General features: G+C 47.6%; 1 protein-coding gene across 1 annotated transcript; it reads right to left on the bottom strand.

Annotated features, from left to right (window-relative positions):
- Positions 1 to 6,508: 6,508 nt before the first annotated feature.
- On the bottom strand, positions 6,509 to 10,484 carry GDF5 (growth differentiation factor 5). The gene is made up of 2 exons (XM_080924877.1): positions 9,693 to 10,484; positions 6,509 to 7,780 (listed from the first exon to the last, which is right to left on the bottom strand). Exons 1-2 carry the CDS (start codon positions 10,303 to 10,305, stop codon positions 6,906 to 6,908), a joined length of 1,488 nt encoding a protein of 495 aa, XP_080781003.1. The 5' UTR covers positions 10,306 to 10,484; the 3' UTR covers positions 6,509 to 6,905.
- Positions 10,485 to 18,890: the final 8,406 nt, after the last annotated feature.

The following is an 18,890-nucleotide window of genomic DNA, read 5'->3' as shown; positions in this document are numbered from 1 at the left end:
AGTCTGAAGTAGTTACAATTTTCTTATTTTTGGTTTTGTTTTTTTCATATTTTGGAGGTCATAAAACAATTTAAATAAAGTTTTTAAGACCCTGGGGTTGGACATGATGATGCACCCCTTTAATCTCAGCACTTGGTAGGTAGAGAGCTCCAGGTTAGCCACTGATATATAGTGACATTCTCTCTAAATAATAATAATAGCAATTGTTAAACCTAGAGAGAGAATGGTTCGGTGTTTAAGAACAAATACTGCTCTTCTGTAGGACCAGGTTCTTTCCCCAACATCCACATAAGGCGGCTCACAACCACTTACAACTCCACATTCAATGGGGTTTGATGTCTTTGTCTTCCATGGGCACCAGCTTACAAGTGTAAGCATTCACATACACAGTTTAAAATTATATATGTGTGTATATGTATGTATGTATGTATGTATGTATGTATGTATGTATGTATGTATGTATTGGAGCCAGGTATGTTTGGAACTCACCTTTAACCCTGGAACTCACAAAGAAGAGACAGGTGGAACTTTGTAAGTTTGAGGCCAGCCTGGTCTACAAAGACAGACCCTGTCTCAAAAACCACAAAAAAACTATTGGGTCAGGGCAATGACTCTGGGGGTACACGTGCTTGCTGCATAAGCCTGACGCTGTAAGTGTGATAATCCTCAGAATACACATAAAAATCTGAGTGGGTAGCATATGTTTGTAATCCCAACACCCCTGCTGTGAGATAGGAGGCAGAGACAAAAGAATCAGCAAGAAGCTCCTGTGAGGGTCAGTTTCTGTCCTCTGACCTCCAGTTCACTGGAGCACACCCTCACTCACACACACTCAAAATAAAGTTACCCGGAACAATGCCAGGGGGCTTCAGGTCTAATATTTAAGTCTTCAATAAACTTCTCTTTTGTTTTGAATCAGGTCTCACACTGTGTGGATAAGGCTGGTTTCAAACTCACAGAGATCTGCCTGTCCCTGAGCTGATTTTTGTTTATAGTATAAAGTAAGGATCTAATTAATTCTTTTGCATGTTGGCATACAGTTGTCCTGATTTTTTTCATCATTTTGTGGAGTGTGTATGTACAGTGTTCATCAGACTAAGAAATAATGATTCTTAGTTTATGTGCATGTCTGTGCATGTGCATGTGTGTGCCCATACATATGGAAACCACAGGGGACATTACATGTTTTCCTCAGTTACTCTCCACCTCATTTTGCAATTATTAATTTATGATCACATGTGTACACAAGTGTATGTAGGCATGTGTGCCACAGAAAAATGTGTGGAGGTCAGAAGACCTTACCTCAACTATCTTTAGCCTTACAAGTTCTTTAAGCCAAGTATAGTAGAAGCACATGCTTATAATCCCAGCCCAAAGGATGCAGGGTGCTTGCTGTGAGTTCAAAGCCAGTCTGGACTTATATAGTGTGAAATCTTGTCTCAAAAACAAAACAAAACAAACACCAAGGGGATAGACTAATATTCTCAGAGTACATTATAAACTTTTATTTTAAAATGTCTTTATAAAACACAATATCATGTGTGAATAAACATACACCAATAAATTTTTCAGAAATAAAAAATTCATTAGCCTTTTCTTTTTAAAAAACAGCCAAGAGGTGGTGCACGCCTTTAATCCCAGCACTTGGGAGGCAGAGACAGGTGGATCTCTGAATTCGAGGCCAGCCTGATCTAGAGAGTGGGTTCTAAAACAGCCAGGGACTTACAGAGAAACCCTGTGTCAGGGAGAGAAGAGGGGAAAGAAAAGCGTTCCAAAATCTGCATAGGGAGCAATGTAGTACAGTAACTCATCTACAGAATGACGTTATAACCGCTCTGTCATAGGGTTAGTTATGAGAATTAAAGATGAGAGGGTTTAGCAACATGCTTGGTTCCATGCAACGGGATTTGCATCTTTTAGTGCATTGTTCTGGCCTCTGGAACTGCATGTTTTGATTGCATCTCTTCTACCTAAAGGCTCCTAAAGGCTGCACTGTCTCCTCACACTGCTGCTCTGTTCCTTCTCCTCCCTCACCTTTATAGCTCTAGTCTCCCCAGCTAGATCTCTTAAGCCATGATTCCCAGACCTCTCACTACCATTGTCCTTTGTGCATCTTGTAATGGCTTAGGTCAAGAAGTCAGAAGACCTTCCGGGCATAATGGCATGTGTAATGGCAGCACACCGGAGGCAGAGGCTGGCACAGGCAGAGCTCCGTAAGATCAAGGCCAGCCTGCTCTACATACTGAGTTCCTGAACAGCCAGAGCTACACGGTAAATCCATGACTCTCCCCCCCCCTCTCTCTGTGTGTGTGTGTGTGTGTGTGTGTGTGTGTGTGAGAGAGAGAGACATATATCACTTAATATGTCTACTACATCTATGGTGCCCATAGGGACCAGAGAAGGTGCTGCCTCCTCTGGAACTGGCGTTACAGATGGTTGTGACCTGCTATGTGGATGCTGGGAGACAAACATAATCCTTCCACAGGAGCATCAAGTCCTTTTAACAGCCAAGCCATCTATCTTTCAAGCCCCAGATTTATAACTTCTATATTATCTCTTTTTTACAGACAGGGAAACAGAGGCTTGGAGAGGTTAACTAACTTGGCCTGGGCCACTTATCTGGACGGTGGTAGAACCAGGCCGGAACTCCCCAATTCCCATTCACATGACTAGCCCTACTGTGCTCCGGGACGTGTGTACTCAGACCAGGAGAGCCAGCTTGAGTCGAAATGAAGGCTGTAAGGCTTCCTGAGGCTGTGTGTCCTAACCCCAGAGACGCTGTGTCTCCTGTTATGACCCTGGGACACAGGATGTGGAAAGGGCCCAGCGACAAGGAGCGCAGTGCTGGAAACCTCCCTCCTCTCTTCCCCTCAGGGCCTCTCATGTTTCCTGCCCTAAACTCTGCTCTGCTATTTTCCCAAGGAATTCACAGCATGGTGTGTCCCTAAGGAGGGACTTTTGGGGCCAGGGAGCCAAGCCAGGGAGGTGACTCTATTGCTGGCCAAGACAGGGGTCAGCGGACTCAGGGGCCCAGAAGAGTGGGTATAAGAATGGGGTGGCCTGCAGTGGACATGTGGCTGCCACTCTGCCACTCCTGTAGGTATCAGCTTCCTATCTGCGAAAAACAACCAGAGCCAATGGTACTCTCAGGAGCTCGGCACAGACTTTATCCTAGAACTAGGAAGGCAGAGTCAGGCACATCTCTGTGAGTTCAAGGCCAGCTTGGTCTACATGGTGAGTCCTAGGATAGCCAGAACTAACGTGAGTACCACACACAAATGCCTGCTGTTTAAAATGCATACTCGAGCACACACACACACACACACACACACACACGCACGCACAATACTTATACTGCCTATTTAAGACAATCTAAGGCATTATGTGACAATAATTAACATCACTAAATGCCATCTTTGTGCCCCTTACTCTATGAGTTTGGGTGTCTTTTATATCCTTACAGCTAGCTTTATGAAATAGGTAATAAATGCATTGTTTAGCCCCCCTTTTTCTTTTGTATTTTCTTTCCTTCCTTCCTTTCTTATATAAGAAGCCAAGCTGGACATGCAACTCCCAAAGACTGTGAACCAGGGACTGGAGAGACAGCTCAGCAGTTAAGAACACCGACTGCTCTTCCAGAGGTCCTGAGTTCAATTCTCAGCAACCACATGGTGGCTCACAACCATCTGTAATGGGATCTGATGCCCTCTTCTGGTGTGTCTGAAGACAGCTACAAGTATGCTCATATACATAAAATAAATAAATCTTTAAAAAAAAAAAAAGACTCTGGACCAGCCTTAGATACACAGTTGTAGGGCATCTGCCTGCATGCCAGTATCTGTTTCTTGTTCAAGGTCTGTAACTTCTTATTAAGATTTATTTTCATTTATATGTATTGTGTGTGCATGCATACTCATGTGTGTGTACTCACACGTGTGTTCAGGTACCCACAAAGGCCAGGAGTGGAATTATGGGTGGTTCTTCCCACCTGATGTGGGTGCCAGGAACTGAACTCGGGACCTCTTCAAAGGTAACCAGCACTCTAAACTGCTGAGTCATTTCTGCAGCCCCCCCAAGGCCTAGAGCTGACAGAAGACAGAAACTGAAGTTTGAAGCAATACCGCCTTTTGAATTCTTCAGAGCTGGGGACTATGGTGAGGAGAGTGTGAACTATGGAGTCGAATAGAAACCCTGTATTGTTTTGTGTGTGAGAGGGAGGGTATGTGTATGTGTGCACGTGAGAATCCAAGTGCCCATGTATATGTGTGTGTACATGTATGTTTGTGATTATTTATGTAGAGGCCACAGGTTGGTGATGCCTAGTATCTTCCTTGGTCACTTTCTACTATATTTTTTGAGAAAGGGTCTCTCACTAAACCTGGGGCTCAAAGATTCATCTAGGCAGACCAGCCAGCCAGCTCTGGGGATCTATCTGCCTCTCTCCACCTCCCCAACACTGGAATTACAGACACATGCTGCTGTGCTGTTTTATATGTGGCTGTTGGGAATTAAAACTGGCGGGGGAATCTTCATGCTTGTGTGGTAAGTGCTTTACCAACTGAGCCATCTCCAGAGTCCCCGGGAAGCTCTTTGAGCTATAATGTAGTCCACAAGTTTGCAGCTTCTGTGATTTTAACCAGATGTGGTGCTGAGGGAGAGAGTTCTCCATGGAGGTCGTCACCCTGATCTAAAGGTTGGAATGGAAGGGTTCTAACCACTCAAAATGGTCAGGTTGGCTCTCTAGAGTTGGATGAAGGAATCTGGAAGGTCTGAGTTGTTCTTTTGAGATTCAGGGCACTTGGGGAGTGGAAAAAAAGTTCTCGGAGTGTTCATCCAGATTTAGGACCACCCACTCAAAGCCTAACCCTTCAGGCTACGGGGAGCTCTGTGACTCCGGTGATACTCTGCTGGTGCTAAGGCGAGTAGAACTTTCCAAGAAATGAGAGACACGCAGCCCAAGAAATAAATACTTGGGGCAGCCAGTACCACCTGTGACCCCTTCCTGCTGTCTCTTGGCCCATGGGTTTCTAGCCACCTCGCTCCTATACTCTCTCCTTGGCCTCACCAGCACCTTCCTCGGGGCTCATTCCCCTCTCTCACACACCAGGCCTCTGTCTGCTGTGGTAGCTCCTTTGTTTACCTCAGAGCTCTCAGGCACACTACTAGCCAAACACAACGAAGCCTAGCCAGAGAGAACTCAGTTCCAGACTCAGTCTGGCTCCTCTGGGACAGGTAATGGCCTCCAAATCAAGGAGACAGCTCAAAAGAAAGCTGCCCCCTGCACTGGGCTCTTGCTCCAGGTCCTGACAACCCAAAGGAAAAGGACACAAGATCTGCCCATTGTTGGGCAGGAATCCCTACTCTTGAGACAGCTTTTGGCTGGGAGCCCTGGGAATCAAAGCCTCAGCTGGAGAGGGGTGGGGAAAATTTTGAGGCCCTCTGGGTGGGAACCAGAGACTTGGACTTCTGATCCCGAGTCTCTCTTTAGCCAGGTAGAATCTGGCCTTGAGCCCTTCACTCTGAGATCCAGGTGCCTAAATTTCCCTACCAGAGAGGACTGTCCTCTCCAAAAGTTTATGCTTCACACCTCCCCAAAGATTCTAGCTAAGAAAGGGGAAGTGAGCACTTACTGTGGGCCAAGTTCCAAGCAGGAAGCATTGTGAAGATGTGCCTGGCATTTTTTTTTTTTTTTTTTTTTTTTTTTTGGTCTGTCTGAGGTCATCAGGGGAGATCAATGATTTGTGTGTAATTATGCACTTACATAACGCGCAACGGAAAGAGAGTCTCTGCTTCTGACTCTGAGCTTTGTGAACAGTGAATGAAGTGTTGTGGTCACACAGCCCCAGAGAGCAGTGGGGTCCCAGACCAGATCACGCGAGAAATAGCGGTCAGTGGTAGAGATGTGATACCATCACAAAGAGGTAGAGACCCTTGGCAGCCCAGACTCCTCTGTGGAAAAAAAGTAGGAGGCGCAGACAAATCTGTGATTGTGGTAGAGCGGGGGCACTGGGCAGATGCCATCAAATGAAGTAGAGATGGTATTCAAGAAAATCACGTCTCCCCACCCCCACCCCCTTAAGGCTTCATTTTGGAGACAGTGAGCCTGATTAAGGAATGTAAAACCCTAGCTCTTTGCTAGGCCCCAATGGAACAGAAGGAGCTGGGACCAACAGGCCTTTGGAAGGATCAGGAACGGGGTTAGAGGTGAACACTGGCCCTGACCAGCTGTACTCTCTGCCCCATTCTGCTTCAGTTCCCAGGAGTGGGGGTGGAGTCCAAGCCTGGGAAACAGTTTATACCTGAGACACCCTACTTTCACTCTGGGGGGGGGGAGCAATTCTTTAGGCGATCTGGATCCCCTGGAGTCAACAAGAAATCTGTCACAAGTTTACCCATGAAGACTCGGCTTTTTATCGTATCGATGTACAGTTTAATCTAACAGTCTAATAGGCTCATACTCGTCACCCCTGCCCAAGCCCTTTCCCCTTCTCACCCAGCCCCTGCAATGAACTTCCCACGGCAGAAGGTCACCAGGCACAAAGGTGATTCAAGGAGGGGACGGCACTCGTAGCTCTGCCACGAAGTGCTTAGGATATAGCTCCAGTTTCTCTGGAGAGTCTGGAGAGTAAGGAGGCCCTGGCAGGAGAGATGGTAAACTGAGTCCCATAGAAGAACACCTTTCCCGGGGTCTCAGGCCCACTCAGAGTCTGTTCCTTGGGCAGGAATCTTCAGATGGGGGTCTCTTTGGACCAGAACACATCCAGAGAGTCAGCCTGCCGGAAACTTTCCTGCAGGCTGCCGGGATACTTCCAGGGGCAGCTTCACAACCTCTCTGTGATCCCAGGAGCCTGTGGCGGGGGTTCTCTCTGGATGTGCCAACCCGGAAGACAAGAGGGTTAGCACTGCTACCTACAGCCACAAGATTCCACGACCATGTCCTCGTACTGTTTATATACCACGTTGTTGGCAGAGTCGATGAAGAGGATGCTAATGGGACTCAGCCGCGTTGGCACACAACAGGTAGGCGGTGTGGATTCAGGGTCCATAGAGTTCATCAGGGTCTGAATGACTGCATGGTTTGTGGGCTCCAAATGGGAGCGCAAGGGGAACTCACACAGTCCTTCGCAGTGGAAGGCCTCGTACTCAAGGGGTGCGATGATCCAGTCGTCCCAGCCCATGTCCTTGAAGTTGACGTGCAAGGCCTTTCGACTACAGCGAGCTTTGAGGTTCTTGCTGGGTCGCTTGCCCTGGCGATTGGCCAGTGGGGCCCGCCGTTTCCGCCGCTGGCTGAACAGATATTCATACACAGTCTTGTCATCCTGGCCAGAGCGGGCCTTAATCTCATTAAAGAACAGGTCCCGTTTCTTAGTACGACCAAACACCAAGAACAGGGCTTTCTCGTGGACCTGTCGGGTAGCACGTTCAAAGCCCAGGCCACGGAGGTCCACGGCCCGTCCCCGTTCCCAGGCCTCCAGCTCCAGGCACAGCTGCGCTGAGTTCTTAAAATTTCGGAAGAGTTTCCAGATGTCGAACACCTCCCAGCCAGATCCATCCAGGCCTGGCACGGAGCGCACATCCAGCAAGGCTGCCGGCTGCCGGCCGCTGGGGCAGCTGGACAGCTTCAGCTGGGCAGCCCGCCCGCTACTGGGGACCGCTGGCTTGGCCACGTCCAAGGGCTTCTTCCGTAAGATCCGCAGCTCAGCCCCCAACAGCCCATCTTTCTCCAAGGCACTGATGTCAAACACGTACCTCTGCTTCCTGACCACAGGGCCTCGGTCATCTAGAGAAAACAGCCAGAAGTCAATTCCTGTCACTTCACCAAGAGAGCCCGCCACCTCTAGGCCTCCAGGGAGAACCTAGTTCTCTCCCAATCAAAAGAGGTTTCTCTAACCTCTTCCCCACTATGGCAGAAGCCAACACGCAAACCACCAAGAGCCCTTTTCCCAATGAAGGTAGGTATGTGGCTGCGTATTATCTGAATGCCCCTGGTGTCTGTGCCGCTGCGTATTAGAGTCATTAGCCTTATAACTGTCTTTCACCAGTGTCTGCCCCATCCATGATCCAGCGATTATCTCCCGTAAATAAGACAGGTGGCATGTACATTTAAATTACCCACTTTTGCAGAGGAGGAACCAGAAGTTTGGAGTAAATTAGGGGCTTTTTCAATGTCATCTATCTAGGGGAAAATAGAAATAAAACTGTAACCAAGAATTTCAATAGTCCAGTCTGAGTTTCTTACACCCTAAGGATATTAGCGTTCTTGTTACGGGCAAGGCACAGAGCTGGGGAGTAAACTGATATCGGTAACACAGCAAATTAATAACAAAGCCAATCTGCAACTCAACTTCCCATCCTAATGTACATGAGTGTTCTAGTTTGTGTGTGCATGTGTGCAATTGGATTCATGAATAAGTATAAGGATATATATATATATATGTATATATATATGTATATATATATATGCACTACTGGCATAGTAGAGCTATGAATACTTGAAAATGCTATATATGTATATATGTATGTGCACATGTATATGATTCATTTACCGTGTGTATAAAATATAAGAGTGTGTGTGTGTGTGTGTGTGTGTGTGTGTGTGTGTAAGCTCAATGGTATCTCTGAATCAGCATGCCCTCCTTCCTAAATGCCAATATGCCATTAGGGAACATTCAAATATTGCTCTAGAAGGTAACTAATTAGGCCTTTAAACTCCCCATCTCCCCCTCCCCAAGCTCCCTTAGTGCTGGGGGGGACACAAGGACTTATTTTATGAGCCCTAGAGGGGTCACAGCTTTCCCTGGCTGGGCAGGCAGCCAGGCCACCTCCCCCACCTCTGCCAGACCTGCTGCCTCTGGACCTCCCCCACCCCCTGTCATTCCCCTACAGGCCAACTCTAATGAGGAGCCTCTCCCACCCTCCGGCCCCTCCCCCACCCTGCCAGCCAAAGTCCTGAGACTCAACACAAGAGCCCGTGAACCGCAAGAAACCTCACCAACTGCCAGCCAGTGGCCCAACTGTCTCCACACTGTGGAGAACCTGAGTCTCAGAAGGGAAGAGATTTGCTGAGAACTCCCAGCAAGTTGAGAAGAAGAGCCAAGTAACACTAGGTGGGCAGACCTCCGGCGACGACGCAAGAAAGACAAGTACTCTCCCAAGTTACTGATGACAAGGACACAAGGTATTCCCATTCAAAATGCTCAGCTACGCCCAGTCCAGTACCCATGAAATATACATGTAGGAAGAAGGGGCTCAGTGTGCCCTTAGCCAGCTGCCTCCCTCTGTGACTCCAAAATGACAAGTTTCCCGTCCTCACATATTCTGCCCCCTTCGCCCCCTATCTGAGGGTAAAGTTGAAGAACCACGGGGACCTCGTTTCTTTCTCTCTGCTGAGAAAAACCCGAAGCTTGGATACTTTAGCCAACCCCCACGAAGTACAGAGTACCACCCGGTAATCACAAGTCTTGTATTCAACTGGCAGACCTTAGCTCCTCTCTGCATTTTAGTGCCCCCTCTGCACCTTGCAGAAGTTAAACTCTGAGATCCCTAGGTGCTCCTAGGACTGGATCTGGTGTGTGTAAGTTCCAGAGTTCCATCCTAGGCTGGATACACACACTGTCACCCCCACCTGCATACTCCAAGACTGAACTCCTGGGTCTGTGCAGATGCCCCTCCCTGCCACCCCAGCCCCTCACCTTGCCCTTTGTCAATAAAGCTGGTGATGGTGTTGGCCAGGCCAGCCTCCAAGTTCATGCTGCTATTGCTTCCCTTTCTGTCAGCATCGGACAGCGTCCTGTACAGCGAGAGCATATATTCGTGGGGTGTGATGGGAGGTGGGCGGAATGGCTCCTTGGGCTCTCGAGGGGTCCCAGGCTCCCTGGTCTTCTTCAGCAAGAAGGAGCTGGGGGCAGATCCTGCTTTTGAAGATGTTTTGCCCCCAGGAAGCTGTCCTTTTGGGGTTACAGTCCGGGCTGCAGCCTGCCTAGTTTGGGGAGAGGGTCCTGGCTTGGTTTCAGAGCCACCAGATCTGGGGGGCATCTTTCTGGGTTCATCTTTCTTGGCCTGTGTCTGCCCAGAGCCTCCCTTTGCCCTGGCATTGGTGGCCCCCACACCATAGCTGTGACCCCCTGGCCTAAAGATATTCCGGGCCAGAGGTGGCCTCTCCTTGGCCTCCGCTTTGGCCAACCCTGGCCTGGCCCCTGGGGGTCTCTGGCCTAAGTCAGGGGCACCCAACACAGTGCAGATGAGTTCCAGGTCCAGCCAAGCCAGGTGCCAAAGCAAAAGAGTGAGGAGTTTGGGGAGTCTCATCCTCTGACCAGCCGCTGAATGACACCACAGAGAAAAGCAGCAGCAGCAAAGGTGTCTCTGGCTTGGCAGGAAAAACCATGAAAGGAGTAGGTCTTCAGAGGCAGCAGTAGCAGCAGCAGCAGGCAGGGCTTTCTCCTCAGTCTGAGTGTCTTGAAGTCCGCCGGGCGTGTGTCTGTATCCAGTCCCATAGTGGAAATGCTCCCGTGTCCAGACGTGCACCGTCTCCAGTCAGCAGCTGAAAATAACTCGTTCTTGAAAGGAGAAAGCCGACCGCCCCCTTTCTCCTGCACAACTGACTGAAGGCTTGAAGGAGGCTTGTATAAGGCTGAGGGATTTTTCCAAGAAGGAAGAATGGCGTAATGCAGCCTGTGCGCTCCAGTTTTTTTTCCCTCTAATTTTGAATCCTTTCCAGTGAAAATACTTACACACACACACACACACACACACACACACACAAACCTGCAGGTGCTCAGAAAAATCTTTTACAAACCTGAACTCAGGAATTGGAAACGGAATTCCAACCCAAACCAATTTAATTACTCTCTGATGTCATGCTGTCTAAATTCATTTAAGTGCGATATATTTATGTGAAAAAAATCACTGCTGCCCTTTAGAGGCCATGGCTCATGGGGGCTCTTGGCTCAGAGCCCCATAGCGGGACTCAGGCTTAGGGGGCCTCCCCATCCCAGAGTAGACTCAGGGGTCTTCACCTCTACCTCCTGGAGCAGCCCACCCCACCATCCCGAGCAGAGACGTTGAGGAGCCCGTGTAGAGATCGGCAGGCACTAAGCATGCGAGCTAGGTTTTCAGTGAAGTCCTTGGAGTGTCTGTAAAGCAATTTCAATCTCTCTGTCTAGTCTGGGACCCGGTGTGTGTGTGTGTGTGTGTGTGTGTGTGTGTGTGTGTGTGTGTGTTGAGGACAGCACAGATGGCAACGTTTGCTTACAGTTTCTTTATTTTAATAAACTTGTGACCTAAAAACAAACAAACAAACAAACAAAAAAATCAGCGCCCACTATACCACCCCCACCAAATGCCATTGGCTAAGCACTGCCATCCTGTAGCCCCCACCTTGGCTGAAAACAGGTCTAGAGTGTGCGTATCTCAGCCACTACCCGAGCAAAACCCGCCAGTTTTCTTAGAAGAAATTGGCTGAGATCAGAGGCGGCAGCCCCAGCCTGAGGCAGCAGCGCCCCCTGCAGGAGGTTGAAAAAACAAGCTCTCCGGTGCTGCTTTTCTAGGAGCTGGTGAAGAAATCTGAATTTCTGCTTAACTGATGAAAAGAACCCTTTCTCCCTCTCTGCCTTTTCTTCTTCATCTTAAGATAATGTCTCAGGTAACCCACGATGGCCTCGAATTCACTATCTAAGGCTGGCATTGAACTCCTGATCTGTCTACCTCCACCGGCTTGGCTACAGAGTAGGATTATACAACTGTACCACCTACTCTAGCTTTTCTTATTAATCCTCTACTCTTAGAGCTGACCTAACAGATCCATTCATATGCTAAAGTCGGTTTCTAGAGACTCTCTGCTGGAGGCTAGGCATGCCACTCAGTAGTCCAGTGCATGGTTAGCATGCACAAAGCCCTCACCAAGACAACACCAAACAAAGTCCTCACTCTGGAGATCTAGGTAGATGAACGCCTGTTCTCTCTCTCTCTCTCTCTCTCTCTCTCTCTCTCTCTCTCTCTCTCTCTCTCTCTCTCTCTCTCTCAGTATTTATTTTGTGTATTCGTGTGTGTGTGTGTGTGTGTGTAAAGAGGATGCCAGAGGAAACCATAAAGAGGCACCTGGAGTTGTAGGCAGTTGTGAGACATCCTGATGTGGTGCTGGGAGCAGAATTCTGTCCTTCCTAAGAGCAGCAAGTACTCGTCCCCCCCCCCCCCCATAATTTTGCTCCTAGCTCCACTCCAGTCTTCACTGATAGCTCCTAGGTCTGAAGAGGCTCACTTCAAAGGACCAAGGCACCACCTGCTATCTTCAGGGAGTTTGGGGGACAGCTTGAACTCATTACAGTCCTTCAGGTCCTCCAGGTCTATCACTCTTGTCTTCTCTTGGGACTGACTTTCACAGTCCTCTCTGTTATCTTCCTGAGGTCTCTGTCATTGTCCCGCCCTCCTCACCCTTTGACCTACTACAGTTCCCTCGGAACTGCCTTCTTGGCCTCCAGGACCTTTCCATCCCAATCCTCCTTCTAACTGAAGACAAGACCTGACCCATGGACCAGCTGCCACACAAAGGTATCCCTTACATCTCAGAGAAGTCATGGAGCTTCCAAACAGCCACTGCACACTTTCTGTGCTTCTTTCTGCTCTCAGAGTTCAAACCCATCCAGCCTCAGTCTCTGCTCCCACCTCCGATGCAGGTCAGTTTTTAAGTCTGTGTGGGTTTTTTCATAGTTTTATTATAACTGAATTCCTATGCCTATCATAATTCATGTACATATCTGTCTATCCCATTAGATTATAACTACACTGTACCATATTTGTCTTTCAATTATTCCCAGAGCTTGGCACAGAGCCCAGCACATAGCAGATTCTAGGAGTGTGTTGTATGAATGGCCCTCAAACTGGCCCTTTTAAAGAAACACTTTTCTTTTGTATCATTTCTGTTTTAAAATTAAACAACTGGTTTCATTGTAATGTTTCCAAACCTGCATATCATTATCCTTCGGTGTTTTTCACTCCCTTATCAACCCCAGTTTCCACAGCCCTTCTTCTACCCAGGTACCCTTTCTACTTACTGTTACAGCTCTCTATATTTAAATACACAACTTCTGCATGCCCCACCCTTCATTAGCTTCCTGTTCCCTTGTGTCCCTATCAGTTCCTTTATTCTCCCAGTAGTCACGAGTCCCCCTTCTGCTTTCAGACCATGTATGTGAGTCCTGATGCTATGTATGTGAGAAAGCATGTGCTATTTGTGTGGCTGAGTCTGAGAAGCCATCATTTTTAACATACTCTGCCTTTTCTACTGGACTTTTGAGTTTCTAAAAGGGAGACACACTGTCTTGCTACTGGCTACGTATAAACAAAGTTGCAAATGAGTCAATGCACACATCCAATACCTGGTTTGATAGCGTCGCTGGCTCTGCAGATGGACCTGGATTTGAATCATGGTGGTTCTGCTGTTTATACATTATGTGATCTTGGAGAGCCATCCAGCCATTCTGAAACTCTGAACAGGGATGAAGATGGTACTGACACACAAAGAGCTGTTGTGGATATTCAGTGGAGTGATTATTAAACACGTAAACAGTGGGCCAGTGAGATGGCTCCATAAGTAAAGGTGCCTGCCAGCCAGCTCGACAGCCTGAGTCTGATCTCCAGATCCCATCTAGTCAGAGAGAACAGAACCAACACCCATAAGATGTCCTCCAATATCCATATTTCCCAGTCTCCTGCCTATATGAGCACATGCATGCGCACACACAAAATAAATACGATGTAATTTTCATTCATTTATTTTTAAATTTTATTTGTTTGTTTGTTTTCCAATATAGGGTTTCTCTGTGCAGCCTTGGCTGTCCCGGAACTCACTCTGTAGACTAGACTGGCCTTGAACTCAGAGATCAGCCTGCCTCTGCCTCCCAAATGCTGAGAGTGAAGGAGTACATCGCCACCACTGGGAAGCTTGAACTCTTGATTCTCCTGCCACTGTTCCCTGGATGCTGGGACTGCAGGTGTGCACTGACACGCTCATCCTTTTCCAGTGTTTATAAAATTGCATTTAAGAATTTTATTTTTCTCTCTCCTTTTAAAAAGTTTTCTTCCTTTCTTCTTTCTTTCCTTCCTTTCTCTCTCCCTCTTCCTTCCTTCCTTTTTTTCTTTCTTCCTTTCTTTCTGTCTGTCTGTCTTCCCTTCTGTCTCCCTTTCTTTCTCTTCTTTCTTTCTTTCTTTCTTTTTCTTTCTTTCTTTCCTTCTTTCGAGACCATGTCTCATTAAGTAGCCCTCGATGTCCTGGAACTCACTGTGTTGGTCAAAGCAGACCTTTGCCTCTCACGCACGAGGATCAAAGGGGTTTGTCACTCTGCCTGGCTTAAAATTTTATTTCTGTTTGCATGTAGTGATACACAGGGGTCAGAGGACAACCTGGAGGAGCTGGTTTTCCCCTTCCACCTTGTGGGGCTACAGGATCAAATTCAGATCACCAGGTGGGCAGCAGGGTCTGTACCTACTGAGCCACCTCAATGGCCCCTGTCAACATAGCATACCAAGAAATCTGCTGTAAATGTGATCCACAGTGGTAAGGTGGTGTGGTAGGAACATTAGGGAATTCAAACTTTCAGAGACTCACCCAGTGGTCTGAACTTTGAAGACATGGAAGAATCTCAGACAAGGGCTATTGTCTGAGGACCAGGAGACTCCCAGGAATTGGGAAGTCTCCAATGAAAAAAGGAAAAAGACTCTGAATTTGGATGGAAGGCCCTCTCCAGGGAGGAGCCCAGAGTTCCTGCCTAGCTCTTACTATAAAGGTGACTAATCACTTTGGTTCCCTCTGGTAATTGCAACCAGATGCTGCTGCTGGCTGAGCTTCAGTCCCGACATGTTTAATTACTGGGACACAGAGTCTCTGGGTCCCCTGTGGCTCCTTCCCTCCCCCATTCCTGTCAGCAATATTAATGTCAAACCTAAGGTAGAGGATGGGAGCCTGGGGAAGCCACTGGCATGGAAATAATCACCACAGGCCCTTCCACTGTGTAAAGCCTCTAACGTCTCTAAATGTTTCCCGTCCCATTATCTCATGGTGAACTGGAGAAGAATCCCTTGTTTTATTCAAGCCCTTAGGAAGTTTCAAGGACATTTCATACTCCTCCTGTTCTGTCAACCTCCTGCGATCTGAAGGCAGGCCAGCACAGCACAGTAGCTGTGAAGGGGCAGATGGGAGATGGGACAGCACCGTCTCTACTGCGTACCAGCTGACTGACCTGAGCAGTCAATCCTGTATTTACTTAATTATGAGCGCTGGCTGTATAGCAGTGTACGAGACATCACAGTTTGTGTTCAAATTATGGTGAAAGAGACAGGCATACGCACTGTATGCAGGACTTCTGAGTGCAGCCTAGGAAACAAAACAGTCAATAAAGCATCTGTTTTAGCAGGGAGTGCCTTGCTGATTGGGTGACGTTTCAACAGAGATGGGGATACTGTGAGGTACACCATGGTCTGGGAGATCTGATCTCTCCGGTTGGAGGGCCCAGCAAATGCAAAGGCCCCAAGGTAGGGATGTGCTGGGCTCAAGCGAGAAACCTAGGAAAGCTGATGTTGCTAAGCAGAGGAAGACCAAGTCAGACAGGGTCAGGACCGTATCTGTGGCTTTGTGCGCCACGAACACCAAGTTCAGTTTTATTTGTAGGGCACTGGAGAATCGAATGGAGGATTTTAGGCAGGCAAGGTGTGGCATAGTGAATAATCCGAAACTACCAGCCTTCAGGTAAATCTCAGGGCCTTGATTCTGCTGAGCCAAGTAATTGCAATTAAATTATTTAACCTCTCTGAGCCTTAGTTTAGTAATAGTATATGCTAATAGTTATAAAAATTCGTGGGGACTCAAAGAAGGGCTTGGCAACTTAAGTATTGTTCTTCTAAAGGATCTGAGTTCCAGTTACCAGCAACTACCTGGAGTAGCTCCCAAGTACCTGTAACTAACTCCAGCTCCAGAGGATCAGACATGCTCCTCTTGACTCTGCAGGCTCCTGCATTTACATACTCACATATACACATAGTTATAAATAAAAATAAGTATTTTAATAAATAAAGTGTGGCTAGACATGGGTGATAGACACCTTTAGTCCCAGCACTTGGGAGACCAAGGCAGGTGAGTTCAAGGCTGGCCTGGTCTACAGAGTGAGTTCCAGGACAGCCAGGGCTACACAGAGAAACCCTGTCTTGAAAAAAACAAAACAAGAAACAAACAGACACAAATCAAAAAGGAAAAGAGGAAGAAGAGAGAAAGAAGTGTGGTGTGTAGAAGGTACACACTTGGTGCCATCAGCACTTACTTTACCAGTGGTCAGGATCTGGGCCATGTGGCTTTTTGGTTCTTGGCATTTGTTTATTTGTTTATTTATATTTCTGGAGAGAGGGTTTCTTTATGTAGACTTGGGAGCTTGCTATGCAGACCAGGCTAGTCTCAAGTTCACAGCGATTTGTCTGACTCTGCATCCCGAGTGCTGGGATCAAAGTTGTATACTCCCACACACTGGGGTTCTTAGCCTATTCAAGGAACTGAGATAAAGGCTCCTTCCAATTGCAAAAGTAGCAAGGAAGCCATTCAAAGCAAAGTAAGTCAAGTACGGTGTCAAGGGCCACAGCCAGGCCACTGAGATGGTTCAGTATCTGGTGAAAGCACTTGGTGCACAGGCTTGATGACTTGAATTTGATGCCCATGGTCTGCATAAAAGTGGAAGGAGAAAATTGACTCCATAAAAATTGTTCCCTGTCCTTCATAGGGGCAACAAAACACTTGAGCCCCTCCCCCATCATAGACACACGCACGCAGAGCCAATGCATAGTAAGCTATATAAAACCTTGTCTTGAAGAAGTAAAGAAACGGGCAGGATGGTTCAGTGGTTAAGAACACACGCTGCTTTTCCAGAGGTCCTGAATTCTATCCCTACCAAAGATATCCAGCTGCCTACCAACTTCCTGTTAACTACTTCTCCAAGGGATCTGGTGCCCTCTTCTGGCTTCCAAGGGCACTGCATGCCATTAGTGCAGGTACATGGAACACCAGAAGAAAGAGAAAGGAATTAATTAAAAAATCAAATTATCCTGGCATGGCTGTGTGAAGCAGGGGGAACCTAGGCTGGAGGCTCATCTATATAGTTGACATGATGTTTTAAAAAGAGAGAGAAAATCCTTCTCTTCCCTTCCACTCCAAACTCTTACCTGGCAACTTTGTGCTGGTTTTGACAGTTCATCACGTTGCCGGTACCGCTGGGATCACAGTGTGCCACCACGAGCTCAGAATCCTCAGGTCATTTGTTGGACTGTCCACTCCCAGCTTCCATCCCTCCCCTCCTCTTTCCGTTCTCACTTCCTCCACCTACATTCCCAAAGTCCTCGGTCTGGGATCCAGGAGAACTACTTAGGCAGATCGTCCTTTGGGGGTAAGACATTTAATAGAAGTGTTCTCAATGACATGGGCAGACAGCAACATAGCAGAGACTCTGAGGAGAGCGCAGGCCCACAAGGCGGATTGAGAGTCCTTTCTTATGGATCTCAAAAGAAAGGGAACGATTTCACAGCAGAAACTGGCAGCTGGGCTCTCCGTGGTATGGAAGAGAAGGAGAGAAGGGAATTGCCACTCTGAGGAGGCAGGGAAGTAAGGAAGCAGAGAACATCTGGCTGAGATGTACCCATTGTATAGGTCAGGGTGTGCGTCTCCACCACTTGCCCTGACATTCAGGTCTGTGAACTTCCTTGGGGAGGAGAGAGTGGTTCCATGTGCCTGGAATCAGGGCACCTGGTAAGGCTGTTTGTAGACTCACAGACAAGCTCTTCAGCAGGGATGCCAGAGTCAACCGTAAGGATGGAGACAGAGAACTGTATGGTCTGGGATTCTAGTAATCCAAATGAGGCATGGTGACGCAAACCTGTAGTCCCAACACTCAGGAAGCTGAGGCGGAAGAATCCTGGGTTTAAGATCAGCTTGGAATGTATATTTAGACTCTGTCTAAAAAAAAAAATAAACGTGATGGTGAGGTGGCTCAGAGGGTAAAAGTGTGTGCCATGTAACATGATGACTTAAGTTCAGTCCCTGGAGCCCACAAACAGCTGGAGGCAGTGGCTAGCACTTGTAATTCCAGCAACCCCTGCAGGAAGATGGAAGCTGGAGACAGGAGGATCACTGAGAAAACCCCCCAGGCCAGCTAGTCTACAACACACAGCAGAGCAGCAGAAACCAGGGAGACTGTCTCAGCAAGAAGGACGAGAGAATGTCTGGAAAAGTTGAGCTCTGACCTCCAAACAAGTGCCAGGATACATGCAAGCTTTCACTCCTGCACACACACATGCACAAACAAAATAACTTTAAAACACACACGCAAATAAATCCTATCTTCGTATTTGAGAACCCTAGTAGAAATAAACAAACAAAAATACCAAGAAACCTAGCAGAGGCTTAACAAGATGACCCAGTAGGCAAAGGCACTTGTTCCTAAGCTGAACAACCCGAGTTAAATCCATGGCGCCTCCATAAAAGGAGAGAACTAGCTTCTGGAAATTGTCGATAAATAAATGTAACAACAGCAAAAGACAATAAAGTAAAACAAGCTCCACACTTCAAGAACTCTGGTAAGCATTTAACAGTTAAGAAGTTTAAGAACTTCATAACAGAGCACCTCACCTGGAAACTTCACATATATAATCTACAAAAGAGGGGGTGGACCATAAAACAATAAGCAAAGTTGGGGCGCAAATTCCCTATTGGGCCTACATTGGAGGTGCGTTCCCAGAGTTTCGATTTAGGATGGAAAGGCAGAAGTGCAGTTTACAGGGGAGTGGGGGTGGTTTGGTTTTACCGCATCCATTTCTCTCTCCTTCTTCCTCTGCAGTCTGGAGGGAGACAGACTCTGCTCCTC

The sequence above is a fragment of the Micromys minutus genome, assembly GCF_963924665.1.
Source record: "Micromys minutus genome assembly, chromosome: 11".
Taxonomy (NCBI): Eukaryota; Metazoa; Chordata; class Mammalia; order Rodentia; family Muridae; genus Micromys; species Micromys minutus.
Note: the sequence above shows the minus strand (reverse complement) of the source record. Positions and strands in the feature narration are given on the sequence as shown.

Coding starts and splice junctions, on each gene's coding strand:
- GDF5 (XM_080924877.1), bottom strand. CDS start 10,305: ATGAGACTCCCCAAACTCCTCACTCTTTTGCTTTGGCACCTGGCTTGG. Junction 7,781..9,692: donor CTTTATTGACAAAGGGCAAG/GTGAGGGGCTGG, acceptor TGTTTTCTCTAG/ATGACCGAGGCCCTGTGGTC.